Source organism: Nicotiana tomentosiformis, chromosome 10 (assembly GCF_000390325.3).
Source record: "Nicotiana tomentosiformis chromosome 10, ASM39032v3, whole genome shotgun sequence".
Lineage (NCBI taxonomy): Eukaryota > Viridiplantae > Streptophyta > Magnoliopsida > Solanales > Solanaceae > Nicotiana > Nicotiana tomentosiformis.
Genome location: NC_090821.1, coordinates 6,475,438 through 6,493,324, shown reverse-complemented (window position 1 = coordinate 6,493,324; position 17,887 = coordinate 6,475,438). Strand labels below are relative to the sequence as shown.

General features: G+C 35.5%; 2 protein-coding genes across 2 annotated transcripts; both read right to left on the bottom strand.

Moving 5' to 3' along the window:
• Positions 1-236: 236 nt before the first annotated feature.
• On the bottom strand, positions 237-6,078 carry LOC104118802 (polyadenylate-binding protein RBP47-like). Its single transcript, XM_009630163.4, has 6 exons — positions 5,672-6,078; positions 4,441-4,936; positions 3,962-4,044; positions 3,754-3,884; positions 2,863-2,959; positions 237-585 (listed from the first exon to the last, which is right to left on the bottom strand). The coding sequence occupies exons 1-6, from the start codon at positions 5,945-5,947 to the stop codon at positions 412-414; spliced, it is 1,257 nt and encodes a 418-aa protein (XP_009628458.1). The 5' UTR covers positions 5,948-6,078; the 3' UTR covers positions 237-411.
• A 2,874-nt stretch (positions 6,079-8,952) lies between these two features.
• LOC104118803 (uncharacterized) lies at positions 8,953-12,598 on the bottom strand. Its single transcript, XM_009630164.4, has 6 exons — positions 12,249-12,598; positions 11,127-11,362; positions 10,781-11,039; positions 9,826-10,005; positions 9,581-9,736; positions 8,953-9,474 (listed from the first exon to the last, which is right to left on the bottom strand). The coding sequence occupies exons 1-6, from the start codon at positions 12,276-12,278 to the stop codon at positions 9,301-9,303; spliced, it is 1,035 nt and encodes a 344-aa protein (XP_009628459.1). The 5' UTR covers positions 12,279-12,598; the 3' UTR covers positions 8,953-9,300.
• Between the last annotated feature and the right edge of the window lie 5,289 nt (positions 12,599-17,887).

Here is a 17,887-nt window from a genome sequence, read left to right as displayed (position 1 = left end):
TCCAAAAAAGAGAAGGAAAAAAGGGAATTGCAGCTTCAGTTCCTCGATTATCTATGGCTAAGACATTAATAACAAAGCTTAACACTTGAAAACGAATTTGGCCACTTGTTTCGAAACAAAAGCCACCTGTGTGTAAAAAGTTGTTTTTGCCATTACTCATAGCTTGATCCTACCCTGTTAATTGTATGAAGTTAATCAAAGATAAAATGCTGAACAGAGACAAATAAGAGAGAAGGTAAGAGAAACATGAGACGAATAAGTTCGCTACTCATCAAACATAAAGGCAATACAGCTACAAATCCTCATCAAACACTATAACCTGTAAACCAATTTAAATAACACACCAAAAAATTAAAAATATAAAAAGTTGGCCAAACTCTAACTAAATAGCACACTCAGACTATAGTTCAGCTAGCTAACTGGCTGCTGCTGGTGATTGCCATAGCCATTAGAAGATGCCCCATAAACTGCTCCAGCAGCATACATGCTAGAATCTTGACTTTGCGATGCACCATATCCGTACCCCCCATAATTTTGCCTTCCATAATAACCCCCATTCCACTGACTACCAGAATCGGTCCTCAACTGAACAAAACAGAGTAAATATAAGTTGAATATACAGATGTTGTATGGAGAACCTTCATGTAATCTAAAATCCAAAAATACAGGCCAACTATTAATAAAGAGCTAAGATGCATAAATTGTCACTTTTAAGCTCTAAAAATTCCAATTACATAATAGTTGGAAAAACCAAGAAATAGTAAGGGGCCAACTTGGTTTTGAGACAAGTTATGCAGAGATTAATAGTGCATGAATTAAAATATTGGGATTAGTAATGTAGGGATTTGTATGCTGAGATAATAATGCAGAAATTAGTAACGCATGAGTTGTATTGGAGAGATTACAAATGTGTTTTGTTTTATTTTGGAAAAACAATTAATACATTAGGGTTATTTTGGTCACTTCCATGTATTACTAATTCCTGTATTCTTATGTGGGGAGTTCCTGGAGGGAAGGATGCCGAGGGTCTATCGGAAACAGTCTCTCTACCCCAGGGTAGGGGTAAGGTCTGCGTACACACTACCCTCCACAGACCCCACTAGTGGGATTATACTGGGTTGTTGTTGTTGTTGTTGTTCTTATTCCCCCTTCCATCCCGCCAAAAATAATACATAGATTTCTGCATAACTTATGTAGGTGTTAGTTGAGCCGACAACAAAAAAGCCAACCAAACAATATATAGTATTATATAATGAATCTTATGCAAGTGTCAAAAGGTAACTTGACATCGTATTACTAATGTGGAGTTTTATACAGGTTTTATCAGTGTTGTTAAAAGCGACCGCTTCCTCGCTTAAAGCGAGAAGCGATGCGAAGCGAGGCATCCGGCGCTTCTCTGATCTGAAGCGTATCGTATCAGGTACACAAAAGCGATCGCTTCCCCTGAACAAAGCGACAAAAGAGAGGAAGCGAACAAAGCGACAAAAGCGAGCGCTTCTCTTTATAACTGGGATGTCAACGTTAATTAATTAAAAAGGCTCTCTTTTTTTAACTTCAAGATCATCAAGTTTGGTCCCAGGTATATGATTTCTTCCTCCTCCTCCTCCTCCTCCTCTTTTTCTTTTCTTTCAATGTCCAAATAGCAGCGAAATGCTGGCGAATTTTTTTTTCCTCTTCAGTTCTTTTTCTCATTCTCCACTTCTTCATTTTCTTTCACTGTTTCAGTGATAAATTGCAGCGTAATGCTGCCCATTTTTCGTTTCAGTTATACTGCCATTTTTTGGCATACTTACTGCCAAATTTTTCATATCATTTATTCTTAGTTGTCTATGCAGTATTTGTTTTATTGTCATTCTCCTCTTCCTCTTCTTCTTCTTCTTCATTGTCTATGCAGTATTTATTTTAAATTTTATTTTTTTAAAATTCCGCTTCACTTCAAAAAAGCGAGCGCTTCGCTTCTCACTTCTCGCTTTAAGCGAAAAGGGGCTTGTCGCTTTTCCTCGCTTCACGCTCTTCACAATACTGGGTTTTATCACATCTTGATAATGCAACCACACGACCCCTTATAGTAATATAAATAAGTACTCCCTCCGTTTCAATTTATGTGAACCCATTTGACTGGGCATGGAGTTTAAGAAAAGAGAGAAGACTTTTAAACTTGTGGTGTAAAATGAGGCACATATATTTTGTGTGGCTATAAATCATTTGCATAAAGGTAAATAGTTTCCAAATAGGGAAAAGGGTCATTCTTTTTGGCACGGACTAAAAAGAAAATAGGTTCACATAAATTGAAACGGAGGGAGTATGTTATTTTACAGAACATCCTCCAGAACCAGTGAGAAAGATTGTAGAAGAAAGCATCTAATGTAATCAATAATGAAAGGTATCACAGAAAATAAATTTTTAATTCGTTTAGGTACACTATTAAGAATATAATATATAATGTGAATTGCTTAATGTTCCAAGGCTATTGAAACATCAGCCTAATAATATTTGTAGTTGCTGCAACAGTTATCAATTGGATTACATATTTCTGCGAACTGAGTATGTAAATAAATATTATGGGAAACACACATTAACAAAAAGCATAGATATGTCAACTTTTCAGCATTTTGCTTTCTTGGCAAGTGGCTTATTAGAGATGCACGATGCAAGGGGGCTTTCATCAACATACAAAAGCAGAACACTAGTAGGATTTTCTGGGAAGCAATGTTGCCCTTCTTCTCATTTTGCTCAAAATACAGAACTTATGAAAACTTTACAGCAATTATGGAGACTCCACGAAGCAGATGTTGGCACAAGATTACTTAATATCTGAAGTAAAAGCTTTTCAGAAATCACATTTACCATTTTGGTAAATACCTGCTTGTTTGCTGGATTTCGACCCCAGGAAAGACGAACCGTCTGCTTCCCGATAACTGCTCCATTTAATTTTTGTATTGCATCCTCTGCTGCGCTCCTAAGGAACATAAGAGGCAAGTAAGTTACGCAACGTTTAGCATTTGAAAGCTTCAAGTAAACATCCATTGAAACAATAGTAATAACCAAAAATGCACTATATATACATGTGTAACCGCTTCAGTTTATCAGTGAATTCAAGCAGCAAGTTCATTTTAGTTTTACTACTGTTGGTTAGGTTTGATAATATGATTACCTATTCTAGTGATTTCAAGTAGGTTATGAATGATATATTCTACTATAGTGATATATTCTACTATAGGACCATTTCATAACCAAAAAAGAAATCTTTTTAATAACCGAGAAATCCCCAAAAGAGTTCTATATATTCTACTATGGTGCAAGGTTTTAAACTCTGCCCTAAGAAAGAGTTCTTATGGATCCAAAAACTATGTTTTCCTTTTCATTCAACCAAAGAAGATCTTCATCAAACTGTGAACCTATAACCTGGCAGATGAGTGAGTCCATGGACCTTTTCTTCTTTCTCAGGTATTCAATTGCTAGTTAACAGGAAAAGCATTTTCTTCCAAATCAGTTGTTATGATCAGTACATTCCTCCTGGTAATTCTGGTTGCAGATTCTCTAGTATCACAAACAAAACAAAACCAAACCAAATAACAAATATGCTAAACTAATAACTGACCTAAAAGCTCCAACCATTTTAACTCATTGATAATTTAGTAGGTACCAAAAAACAAAAAAACTCTTAAACTTCACCAATCTATCCCCATTATACTAATTTCCTCAGTTAAACATGAACTATCTAACATCATGTTTAGCAATATCGCTCATTACCTGTCCGAAAACTGTACAAAGCCACATCCTTTTCCGGCTGGTATTTTCACAGAGACCACATTGCCAAACTGGTTAAATGACTGCCTGAGTTCATCGTCGGTAACATCAGAGTCAAGTCCTCCAACAAAAACCTACAGTAGATCAAAAGTTAGAGAGCTAATTGAGTAACTAGCTAGGACCAATCTTGACAAAAGGGAGAAGCACCCACTGTTGTATTTGACAAATCACTATCAGAGTGGGAAGTTTGGGTTGCAGCACCATTTGATGCATGTCCACCCGCTAATATCACAGCTGGAAAAAGAGCTTCACTAGTTCAACACCTCGGGAAGAAAATACAAGAATAACATCCAAATATTTGACAGCAAACATAAATTGCAGGCACATTTGTATGAAATATCTGGCCTAGTTATTTCCTGCTACGTTGATCAATACTCAAGTTGAAAATTTTCAGAGTGAATGGAAAAAATTAAACAAGTAAAACTGAGCTATATGAACTATAACTGAAGAACACTAGGACATGGAAATGTCGAAATAGTAAAAAACATAATTAAGAATGACCCTGTTGAAAGCAGCTCAATGAGGGACTATAAAGTATAAACTACAGAAAGATATGGTAATCAGATTCAGTATACACTATACTCGGTGTAGTAAATGACTTGCAGCAAAACAGGATACAATATCTCATACCTTGTGATGAATATTGTTGCAGTGCTGATGGTTTCTTCGGAGTAGCAACACCAATACGCATAGGCCTGCTAGAGCAATATATACCATTCATTTCAGTCATGGCCTGAGACCTCTCATTTTCATCACCAAACCTAACAAAGCCATAGCCTTTTGAACGACCTGTGTTTGAATCTATTACTACTTTTGCACCTTTAACAGATGTATATCTACTGGCGAATGTGTCACGCAACATTGCGTCAGTAACATCAGGAGCCAAATCTCCTACAAAAATCGATAAATCAGAACCAGAACCAGCACCAGCACCAGCATCTGCACACTTTTCACCAGCGTTAAAGGCTGACCAGTTTAGGCGGAAGGGCTGCTCTGCATTTGGCATCATAGTGCCATTGTAGCTCTGTAGGACTTTTTCTGCTGCTTCATGGGTATTGAACTCAACAAATCCATAACGCTCAGACTGACCAGTCTGCTTATTTCGAATGACCTTCACAGAAATAACCTGCATGTTTTATGATATGTGGTCAACCAAGAGCATATTGGAAATTCACTAGGTAGGGTAAGGTCTGCATACACACTACCCTCCCCATACCCTACTTGTGGGATCACACTGATAGGTTGTTGTTGTTGTTGTTGGTCAACCAAGAACATGACGCAGATGCATGCTTATTAACACCATAATCCATGCTTGTATTGTCATGATAACTCGTTAAAAAGTTTTATTTAAGGGGGTAATTTCTACTGAATTTTTTTTTTTTCTTCTTTGCTTTTATGTATCTTACGAAAGAGAGGATTCACTATTTTACTTAAAGAGGAAGGGGAAATCCAGAGCTAGTCAGTAATGACTTATGAATCCTTATTCATTCTACTTTATGCAAGTCCACTTCATACGTAAGATACTACATCTCAATTCTCAATCTAGTAAGGATCAACTTTATGAATCCTTTGTTCATTCCATCCTATTCCAGTCCACCTGAAATATGAAAGTAACTACACCTCAATCTCAAACTAACGGCATAGACTTTATGAATCCTCAATTCATTATGCTCTATTCGGGTCCATTACATTCCTGAGAACTATGTTAGAAACTACGTCTCAATCTCAAACTAATCGGGATCCACTTTATGAATCCAATATCCACGCTCTACTCAGATTAATTTCATTCCACAAAAAGGATACTATTAGTCTTAAGAAAATCTAAATAAGAAAATGTGTGTGAGAGAGAGATAAGGCAAACCTCGCCAGATTGAGAGAAGCAAGAATGAAGATAAGTTTCATCCATCCAGTGCTGGAGATCACCAATCCAGATCGTCTTATTATCTTCGCTTGAGCCGTTCTGCTGAATCTGAATCTGCTGCTGCTGCTTCTGATGGTAGTACGGCATGTATTGTTGACCGTACATCATCTGTTGCTGCTGCTGCTGCATCGCCATCCATTGCTGCTGATACTGCTGCATCGCCAGCCATTGTTGCTGCAACTGTTGTTGTTGTTGTTGGTTCATATCTCCATTCATATTTCAAAATTTACCCCTTCCTCTAGTATGGCTATGGTTTTTTAGAGAGAGCAAATGAGGAAGGGGAAGAGAGAGAAAATGGAGAGAGTCGGCTTACGAGCTAAATGGAGAAAGATTCTACAGGGAATCTAGGGTCAGTTTTCGTACGTAACGATGTGCAAATTTAGACCGTCGATTGATTTTCAAAAGGTTTTACGGTAGCCGTTGATTTGGAGTTTGATGACGATATCGTAGTTGGACCTGCTGATAGGTGGGTGGTGGATATATGGGTCCCTTCTTTGTCTCTAAAACTTACCTTTGAATTCAAACGTGGGATTCGAGGGTCGGTTCAAGTTATCAAAGTAGTAATAGCTCACATAAATTACGATCTCTTGAATCTTACTCTAATAATTTACTTCAGAAAAATTGAATTAATCGTGTTAGTTGCTTTTGGAATCTCACCCGAACATGTATATTTGGTCACTAATTCGGCTTCGCATCTATCAAAAATGAAGCTCAAACCTGAAATTTCTTATTAAAGATCGAGGAACACTTATATATTTCACTGTCACTTTTAATGGTTTAACTGTGCTAGTGAATACTTTGATTGTCAATCTATCTTAATTTTTTTTTTTATTTGTAAAGTTAATTATTTGAGTTGACACTCTATCGAAAACAGTTTTACTACCTTCATAAGGTAGGAATAAGGTTTGCGTACACTCTACCCCAAACTTCATTATGTGAAATTATATTGAATTAGTTGTTGTTGTTATTGTTGTGGAGATCGCGGGTCAAGTCGGCTGGTCAAAGGAGAGTTCCTGCACAATTTCTTCAATCTTTCTTGGTAACATGGCCAGCATGACTAGTGCCTAGCACAGGCTGCTCATCAGTCCATTTTGACGTATGAAAAAGTCGCCTGCTTTTTGTTTTCAACTTGTTGCCTAATCTTTATGGCCGTAGATTGAGGTAAAAAGGAGCTAATACTTGTCATTAGTTGAAACTAATATTTCTTAGGTTTACATGGGTAATAACTCAGTATTTAACCAACTAGACTATTCAACCTTATTGCAGAATAGGAGTCCGCTAATAATATCAGATCAATTTAAAAAAAAATATACATAAATAAATTAATTTGATAAAAAGATTATGGATTTACTTGCAACATAATCAGTGCTATAAATAGCCCCTATATGTAGTAGTTAAATCGTTGCTCTACGACAGTTTTCCTTTGAATCCTACGGATCAGTGTTAACTTTTAGTCGACAACTTGTGCTTTTAATTTTGGGATGACTTTTATTTTAATAGCTGAAAGGTCCTTTCTAGGTGGTCAAAGGGATAAAGTGCTTAACTAGCATTATAAACTATACTAATAAATATTATGCCAACGAAATATGATTAGTTCTTATAATTCTGTAGGGTAAGGACCCGAAAGTATTAGGAATTGGTTCTAATATGATTTAATGTTTGGGTACCTATTTGACCCGTCAAACCCGTCTAAGGTTGGGTTGGTCGTTGACCCGCATATTTATTGAACTCAACCCATCTTTATCTCGCCCATTTCAACTCATATAAAGTTGGGCTAATTTTTAGCCCAAATTGAATCATGATCATGATTAACTTTGCTAAAATATCTTTAAAATAATTCTTTTTTGATACGTTGTACCTAACAAAAGAAAAAAAATTGTATTTGATAATTAAATAATTCATAAGAAAATAATTCACATTAATTAAAGCTTGGTAAGAGATGGGCGTGTTGGGCTATGAACCAAATTTTAGGTAAAAATAGCACGGGCTAGTCAGTTTTCGAATTGGTAATTCAAAAATATCTAGCGTTTGCAAAGTCATTGAAAAATAATCAATATTTGATGCAACACGGACCGGTCCAGCATAATATACTGGAGATTGGTGCACATGTGTATGAATTTCCAGCATATTATGCTGGAACTCCAACACGCGAAAAGTTCCAGCATAATATACTGTAGGTTGGAGCATTTGTGTATGAACTTCCAGCATATTATGCTGGATCGGTATATTATACTAGAACTCCAGTATATTATGCTGGAATATTTTCCGGATTTTGAACAGTGTTTTCGTTCAGATTTATCTTTACATGAAAAGTGGCTAAATTTCGATAACTTTTGAAACTGTGGCTATTTTTCAATTACCACTTGTAAATCTGACTATTTTTGAATTTCTCCCAAATTTTAGCCCAACTTGACACAAGCCCAGTTATTTTTGGGCGGGTCAATTTATTGAATCAGCCCATTTTGATCACCCAAAATCAGTCCAACCCGCCCGTTTGACGCTCCTAATTTAATGGAATGAATTATCAACATTCCTTGAAGAAGATTTGAAAAATTAAAACCTTTCCCACTCTTTTTATTTATCTTCTCCATCCCTTTTATGTCACAAACAAGAGTTTGGTAGATGCACAGGCGATAAGGTTGGTGGAATCCTAACGCTTAGATACTAGCATCATATTAATGCATTGAATGTTCAATATGAATCATATGAATGAAATGAATGGAATCCAACGCTTAGATTCTTTTATTCACCAACTCCCTTAGAAGCTTTACCCTAATCTAATATTAGCATCAAACCAATGAATGGCGCGTTCACCATGATCATTTCTTTTCCGAGTCAATTATTACAACCCCTTTTTAAAAGACACTCGCATTTCCAGTGTTTGCACCAAATTATTTTTCACTTAACATTGATGTTATAGTCTCACTTTGAATTTGTAACTCTTTAGGTTAAATTACTTATTAGGCGAACGCCAAGTGCACAAGTACTTCCCCTTTGGTAGTAACTAGTAAAAGCGGCAACCCGGTGCACAAAACATCCCGCATTCACATTGGGTCAAGAGAAGGGCCACACCTCTAGGGATGTGATGTAGACAGCAGCCACGGCTTGAAAAATCCGTATAACCTATAGGTCACGGGGTCAAACTGTGATAGCAGCCACTAATGCTTGCATGCGGGATGCTTTGTGCAATATATCTACACAGGAAAATTGCAAGGCAACACTTCATTACTCCTGCCTTTCTGGAAGGAGAAAGCAAATAAAAGATTGATAACAAAAATTACAAAATTCTTTAATCGCATCGCTTACAAGTTCTTAACTAGTAAATAAATTAAAAAAACAAAGAAATTTCTACTTAACAAAGACAACACCCATTACCTGGTACGGCAGAACTAGAAGACAATCTGCTGCTACCAAAATCTAACAAGAAGCTCCCCTGTTAGCTTCTGCTAACAAGTATACCTTTCTCGGCCTTTTGGCTAAGATCACGTGTAGTAGAGCTTCTGCTAACAGTAAATAATGAAAGAATTGAGTTTAAACAACACAAGCTACATCTGTACACGACTGCAATTCTATATTTTGTAATCTGCATGTAGGAAGCTTTCGTAAGGCGTTCCCCTGAGTGTCTTTTCAACGTCAACCCAGTTTTCAACTTGTGAAGACAAGGGACCCTTGTGTATCTTCACCTGACGACTGTGAAGGTCCCTTCTAGGAACTTTCAGGAAATCTTGAACATCGTTCAGTATCTGTAAGGAAAACGGTAAACTAGAAAAGTAAGCATCGCGAACAAGATGAACTTTCTTCCTATGGGACTGCAATTTCGGGGTTATGGTAGAATATGTGAGCTCTTACTGTTTGATTTTTTATTATGTCTTCGTAGTACAAGATAATATGTCGAGTGCTATTGAAGTATTCCACGGCTTTTGTAGCCATGTCGTCTACTTGCTTCAGGTTGGGGATCAGCAAAGTTGTGTTTATCGTGGGTTTGTAACTTGCAAGTATCTCAGCCTGAATAATAAAATTGTATTTCTTAAGACACCATACTGACATAAAAGTATTGGTGTAGACAAGAGAGAAATAGAGTTGCGAAGACTGACCTCCTTGGGAGAATGCACATGAGACTTGTGGGTTCCATTTAACAGCTTAGCGTTTTGATCGTAAGAATTTGCCAGCATTGAAACCATTCTGCGCAAAAGATTTCTTCTGAAGAGAAAAATGGCAGAAACTCCTCGAGTTTCAAAATATTCAACAATTTGCTCATGATGCTGCATCAGACCCTGTAATGACATTCAAATGGAAATGCAATCAATTGTGTTCTCCATAAACATGAAGACAGAAAGCAGTTGACAAGAGACGGGCAAAATAGAGAAAAAAATGAAAAAGAACGCAAATTCCCCACCCCCCCCCCCACCCCCCCCAAAAAAAACATAAGGCATTTCCAATCTAATTTCGAATTTTCTGCAATTGTAAAGGACTGGTGAATCCACACCCTGTAACAAAATATTAATAGTTTTAAAGACCATTACCTTTCACACAAAAAGGTCGAGGGGCAGGGTGCGGGTGGAGAAACTAAGCAGCCAAGCATTAATATCTGGTACTTGTAACTATTTCATAGTAACCATATGTCATAAAAAAAAAATCGAGATAACACAATGCTAATGATTCTTTTTAGAGCCATCTTACTCATTGTTCAAGCATTAGCTTCCCATACACGCTATACAATATCTTTTCTGATCAGTAATCAAAACTTTCATTAATCTCCCAATATCCATGCACTAAGTATGTATGATAGTGCTGGCCGCTGGGCGTTATTCATCAACTTTATACCATATCAAGCTCAGCAGTCAAGAGATAAGCAACTTCCAATAACTAAATACTTCTACTAATCCTAAGATTATGTCAAGATGTCAAATATACACAAGAACAGCTATGCCTCAATCCCGAATTAGTTGGGCTCTATACACATCCAAAAAGCATAGGAAAGAATGAAAAGAAAAAGGAATACAAAGTAATCAGCATATATCATAGAATTTACATCACGAAAGAGCTTACCTGATTAAGCATCCACTTGAGTCCAACTGCAGCTGTACATTCATTCTTGGAAGCACTCGTCAAAATGTCTAGGTTATAAAGTTTGTCCAGCGTATCCAAAATAGTTGACACGTTACTTTTCCGGACTTTAACAGAAAAAATCTCCCCATTAGAGCTTATATTCATATGACTGTTTAACAATGTCTCAAACCATCCACTACCAGATCTCTGAGTCGATAAAATTGCAAAATACCTTACAGGTTTGCAAGCACATTCGGCCCTGAATATATAGCAGACAATAACTCAGTAATTTTATCCACAAAGAGAAACCCAAAACATTAGAGAAAAGGAATATTAAATGTCTCACCGGCTAAAAGTCTTTGGCTTGGGGAAGTGCACATAAGGTTTTTCTGTAGGTTCAATGTCAGTTGCCTCACATGGCTTTTCAACCACATGAACACTTAATAACCGTCCGCTGGAACGCACACCAATTTGTTTCAAGCCGATTGAACATATATAAACTCCACATACCATTGCGAAGATTAGGACCACCAGTCTCAACATCAGTGGAGATTTCTTTGGTGGCTTTATGATGAAGGAGTCCTGAATGGAATCAGAAGATAAACTGCTAAGGATTTAACTCTTTTTATCATCAGTCTAAATATAAAATAAGTTGCTCAAACAAGCTATCAATCAAGTATTCTTCAATACCAAACTACAGTCAAACTTCTTTATAACAGTCATACTTTATAACATCACTTCACTATATCGACCAAGTTTTCCTTGGAAACGATTTTCAAGTTATGTTACTTCGCTACAACAACCACAAAATTTCGGAACAATCGAGGTTGTTATAAAGAGTTTTGACTGTAGTTGCACTAAGCTACGTCAACCCTTGGTATATATCCCACTTAGACCCATCTCATTCCAAGTTTTTTGTTCTTGAAAATCTAGATCAAAGGGCATTTTAAAAGGGGTCATTCAATCAAAGTAAACACTACAATCTAAAGTATATCAAGGCATTTCATAACCTAGATAATCCATATCTATTCTACATTCTTTTAATAACAAAGGTAGATGATAATCCAATTTAACATTACTATTCTACATATTTTACAATTTACAATGATAACTAAAGAAAGGAATAAAAAGAGAAGCTTGAGCTAACTCCCACTAAATGCTAACAATAACTAAAAGGCCTAAACTTTAAGCAACTAGAAAACAAATTAGTGTGATGCAGAAGAATCTCAGATTCTCATTGTACAAAGCTGAGGTAAAAACAAATTTTAAGCCAAAAGATATAAAAAACAATAAAGAGAAAAGCTAAGTTTCCTCCTCTTAAATATTAAAAACAACAAAAAGACCAAAACTTTAAGTAAACAATCAACAAATCTCTAAGATAAAGAAGAAACCCAAATCAAAATCCAAAAAGGCCAAAAGATGAAACTTTACAACCAAAATCGAATAATCAAGAAAATAAAAAACAAACCTTGGTGAAAATACAGAAATCGTCGGCCATATTTGTGCTCAAAAAGGAAAGAGCATTTGGGGTTAGCTCAGTTTCAAATATTCTTTCCCATATTCCTTTCAGCTTTATTCATCTCTATAGTTTCCAAACACATGCATTACATATGTTAATATGTATGTATAAAATAATAGAAATATATATATGTAGAACCAGAAAATTAGCCAAAGCTATGAGCTTTTTTGTTTCTCGTGAAGAACAATGTAATGTTTTTGGTTTTTATTGCTTAGATTTTAATTCAGATTTGCAGCTTCTTTTGTTTTCCTTTTTTCCTGCGTGCAAATTTGCCATTGGAAAAAGAGGAGGAATGGAAAGGGGCTGTTAAAACGGTGTCGTTTTAGTTCTGCGTTGATTTTGTCAAGGGAATCAAATCATTCTTTTTTACACTTTTTAATCTTTTTAAAATATTGCTTGTACTAATAAATTGCCGTTTGCTTTAACGGCAGTGAACGCGACTTACGAGGAATACTCACGCCTTTCATTTTCTGACATTAGTTTTTCAATTTCCAAATCATTATTCTTTTGAATTGGATGTGATATCTACTTATTTAAATTCAAAAAAAGCCTCATTTGTTAAGAACTAATTATGGTATTTTAGTAGGAGATTGGGCATACTTAACATCGAAGTAAAACCGTCAAAATCGGCTTGGCCCGTGAGGCCAGCCCAACCCAGCTCGCTATTTGGGTAGGGTTGAGTTAGGAGTTTTTGAACCTATTTAAAATTGAGGCTTATAAGCCCGGCCCAAGTCAGCTTGTTGGCCCTTGAGGTTTGACCGAGGCAGGGCCTGAACCGGCTCGTGGGCCAAAAATTAATTAACTTCAAATTAATTAATTATTAAATATTTTAAAAAGTAAAAACTTAAAAAAATATTAACTATAATCCTCATTCACCACCCCTAGATTGCTCATTTACCCTTCCATATCAACTAGAATTTAGATTTTTGACATGCATGTAATATGACAAAATTAGTTTTTCTTTTCCTATGGCCAATGATTAGTTTGGATTACTTTAATATATTGTTAATATTTAAACTGCTCTTCAATATAGAAAAGGATCAATTTTAAATACAAAAAAAAATGACCACTAGCAAATTTCAGAAATTTTAAAAAATTTATGGAGTGTAATGATGAAATCAGCAAATGATGTTAATCCTAAATTAAAAAATCTTAGCATATAAACTTATTGAAGCAATCCGTGAATCTGAGGAAAATGAAAGAAAAGTACAAAGAAAATATTCTTAAAAAAAGAAGAGCTAGAGATATAGAGAATTTGCATTTCAATTACGAGATTCCTCGTCAAATATCAAGTTTTTTGTACGCGCTAAGCAAATAGAAGTTGTTTACATAATTAATCGACTATGTCACGAAAAAATATTTAAGGATTTAAAGAAATTCTTTTTTCTAAAAAAAGAATTAAAGAGTCGGCCCGCCCTAACCCGCAACCCTCTTAAGACTGGGTTGGGCTGGCCATTTTAAGGCACATTCATTTGGCAGGTCGGCTCGTCCTAGACCATCAAATTTAAAAGTCCATGAGGCTTGGAGTGGGCTGGGCTAGGCTGGACCGTTTTGACAGCTTTACATGAAAGATACTTGTCTCAAAAGCCTATGCATTGAAACTAATACAAATTTAGATAAGAATATAAATAATAGAAGCACTTAATCCATATAAGCTATAATGGTCGTTTGGTACATGGGATAAGAATAATAATCCCGGAATAAAGTTTGAGATTAACTTTATCCCATGTTTGGTTTGGGGTATTAACTAGTTCCAAAATAACTCTTACACTAAAATAGTGAAATTAGTTATTCCATATAGAAGGTGGGATAACTAATGCCATGGTATATCCTAGGGGTGTTCAAAACCGAACCAAAACCGAAAACCGAACCACAAAAGTGGCTTAATGGCATATTGATATCGGGTTAACAGTTTAACTAGGGAACAAATTGAATTTTTTTTATTAACGGCTTATCGGTTTGGGGGCGGATTATTCAATTTTCTTAACGGATAATCTGTTAATCTGTTAAGAATATATATAAAAAAAAAAATTACCCATATGTATATTAAATAATAAAAAGCCCTTCTACACTTCCATTTCTAGTACTGGACCAGTAATCAATAATTCAGTATTACTCTATTAGATATTTAGACTTTAGAAACCCTAAGTCCTAACATCTAAAATTCTTAGCAGCAATAATTCACAACACAGCGGCCAGTCTCTCGCCTCTCCCTCTCGACCCTCGAGTCTCGCCGACTGCCCGACTCGTCGTCTCGGCTTTCCCTCTCGTCGTCTCGCCTCTCCCTCTCGCCATAGCAAGAACCCAGAGCAACAGATGGTAAGTTTCTTTTCTTGTTGATGTCTTTAGAATATTCGGGCCTCAATATTGTTTATACCTTTAAAATCAGAGAGCATCTCAAAGTATTCAGCCATTTCATGGATCTCCAATCACTAAGATTTATTCTGAAATTGACATTCCAAGTTGCCTTCTCTGCCTTGTGCTGTTTTGAGATCGATGTTTAATAGTTTCTGTTTAAATATCCGCTAAGGAACTTGTGATTTTCATTCCTTTTCTTTTCTTGTTGTAGTGGCTCATAACATGGCTTAAAATATACAAAGTGATAGGTGATGGGTGAAAGTGAGGCTTCTAAGTCAAGCTGAAACAATATACTACTAGTATTTAGGTAGAATAGTATCTGATTCCTTTTCTTTTTACTTTGTTTGACATGATATTTGAAGGCCATTACTTATAAGTATCTTCATATCCGCTAATGGAGTATCTAGCTGCTGCTTTATTTATTATTGGATGTTGTTTCTTGTAAGTTTACCCCCTTTGTTTTTATTTTTATTTGGTTATTCTTCTCTTGTGTATTTCAATAGAGAAATTTGTATAGATTATTGATGAGGAGTATTGAGCTTGTTTCAATAGTATCAAGCTTGTTCACTGGAACGAGTTTTATATTGAAGAAAGGTCTCAAACGTGTTGCTGCCGCTGGAACTCGTGCAGATCTGAAATGTTATCTCTCTGTGTGTCTTAGATTTTTACTTCGGTTTATTACACGATTTACTAATTAAAAAGGCACAATCTAAACCGATAACCGCCCGATAATAGTTAAACTGATATCAATCCGCCCGATATATAATCGGGTGACTAGCGGATTAATACATTTAAAAGTCGATAACCGATAAGTCGAACCGTTAAGAGTAAATAACCGTCCGATCCGCCCGATAAACAGCCCTAGTATATCATATCATTGTACCAAATGACCCGAAAGAGTTAAGCTTTATAACAATTTGTCCTTATACTTACATTAAATTTATTTTTTACTGATATTATTTTATTCTGATCAATGATTTATTAGATTGTAAATATAAGAGTTACTTATTCACTATTGAATAATTTTAGTAAAGTGCTTAGCTATATGCAATTTTATCCTGTCGATGAGTGTTTATTCTCAACTTTAATTTTCTCCTTTTTTCTTAGCATATCATAAAAATAATTCTAAAAAACAAGTACTCTCTCAATTCACTTTTATTTGTTCAGTATTCTAAAAACAGATTTTTACTTTTTGTCACTTTTAATATATCAATAGAAGACAATATTTTTTTTTTTTTGTTATGCACATAGTATTAATTACTCATTTCAAATCATTTTCTCAAATCCATTAAATTATACATCAATTAATATGGCTATCATAGTAAATTATGCATTTCATTTATTATTTCTTAAGTGATGTGCAAAATTTATAGTAGATAAGTAAAAATGTACGGAGAGAATACTAAATATTATTGGGGCGCACGTTGCGCTGAAGCCTTCATCTACGGTCCACGGTTTGACCCTTGCTTCTTCTACTGCAACTTCACTGACGCTTATTAATTTTCTTATTTGTTCTTCCAAAAAGAAAATTAGTTTAATTCAAATGATATTGAATTTTATTTTTAATTAATAACTAGTTCCATTCTGGCGAGGAAAAATAGTACAATCCATTTCGACTTCTGAACTATCTAAAAGATAACGTCCCTTCTTCCTTTTCTATTTTCTTTTTGAAAAAAAGAAGAAGGAAGGGTTGCTAAAAGCCTTAAAGAAAGCATGAAATACCGAAACAAGAACATGAAACTTCTTACTATCAGACTGGATATGCAGGACTCACAACAAAGAAAATTGAAATATAAGAATTAACTTATAAAGGATCTAATATATAAATATTGATAAAATCGTCAATACATAAAACTTAAATCCAAATGAAATATATACCTTACAAGACAACAGAGAAGAAGCAATCGAAGGTCCCAAACTCTAAAGATTTTTTAAATCAAACCATTCTCTAAAGTTTACTTCAAAATAATTTCTTTTTTTCTGTTTGTGGACAATTATATTGAAAATCAACTCTCTCATTTTTTTTTTGGGTTCTAAATTAAGAGACTTCTATTTTTGAGAAATTTCTAATCCTTTTATTCAGCAATTGTGATAAATTATGTGTCCTGTTATGTTTTGATGATCTAACAAATTTAATGTTAAGAACCAGATGGAAAACCTGCTACACATCCTCAAAGTGCTCAAGATCAACAAGTCTCAAGTTTGGGATATGTTCCAACATTCATAGTCCAAGAAACAACAAAGGGAACAGATCGATATCAGTTCCCTTGCTGACAGTACCAGTCAACTCCCTACAACTGTAAATTGGCTGCAATTGTTCCTCTTCACATACGCAACAGTGCAAACAGTGGAGCAATCACTTTATGGGGAATGCCCTTGTACTAAACATGCTTACATCATTCAAGTGATGTCACCTATGTAATATTAACATGAAGCAAAGGCAAAATATCACATTTGCACATTCCAGAATTCACCAAGCTTCCTCTCAAGTGTATTGCCAACTTGTAAGTGACATTCAAGGCGTCAGAACAAAGAACAACATAACGAAAGACCTGTTTCCTGCATTGAGTCATTATATGTCCTTAGTTGTATTGTACATTTGTTAAAGTGATTTACTTGTAATTCCTACTTAGCTTAGTTAAAAGCATTGTGTAGGAAACCTTTTGTAAAACCATAAATCTTGTGTTTGTGTCTTGGCTAGAGTTAGTCGAGTTGTAAGCTTTGTAATAGAGTTATTGCAAAAGGGCTTGTAATAGAGTTGTTACAAGTTAGTGAGGGATTAAGAGGTTAATTCCTAGGTTATAATAGTTTGTAATCTGAAATTTTCTCAGTAGTGAAGTTAAAATCCTACGAGTGTAGGTCGTAGTTTTTAATCCCGTGAGCTGGAAGTTTTCCACGTAAAACTCTATTGTGTTATTTACTAATTGTTGTGTGCGTGTGTGTGTGTATGTGTGTTTTGTGGGAACTAATAGAGAACCTGGTTCTCTATATAGTTTGGTGGACCCTTAGTTTCTATCAATTGGTATCAGAACGAGTTCTTTCTATCAGGCCAACACTTAGAAAGGATCCTCATGACTGCTCCACCAAACTTCGAAGAAGGTCAATCCAGCTACAGACCACCAAGATTCAATGGCCAATACTACGGATGGTGGAAGACAAGGATGCATGATTTTATCATGGATGAAGATTAAGAGCTCTGGGATGTTATCTGTGATGGTCCCTTCGTTCCT

Bases quoted from the DNA above. Each gene is read 5' to 3' on its own strand.
- LOC104118802 (XM_009630163.4), bottom strand. From the start codon at position 5,947: ATGAATGGAGATATGAACCAACAACAACAACAACAGTTGCAGCAACAA. The intron at 4,937-5,671 runs GTTTGCCTTATC...TAAAACATGCAG, and splicing joins GCTTCTCTCAATCTGGCGAG to GTTATTTCTGTGAAGGTCAT. The intron at 3,885-3,961 runs GTGGGTGCTTCT...GATCTACTGTAG, and splicing joins GTGATTTGTCAAATACAACA to GTTTTTGTTGGAGGACTTGA.
- LOC104118803 (XM_009630164.4), bottom strand. From the start codon at position 12,278: ATGGCCGACGATTTCTGTATTTTCACCAAG. The intron at 10,006-10,780 runs GTAAGCTCTTTC...ATGTCATTACAG, and splicing joins TCAAGTGGATGCTTAATCAG to GGTCTGATGCAGCATCATGA. The intron at 9,737-9,825 runs GTCAGTCTTCGC...TTTATTATTCAG, and splicing joins ATGTGCATTCTCCCAAGGAG to GCTGAGATACTTGCAAGTTA.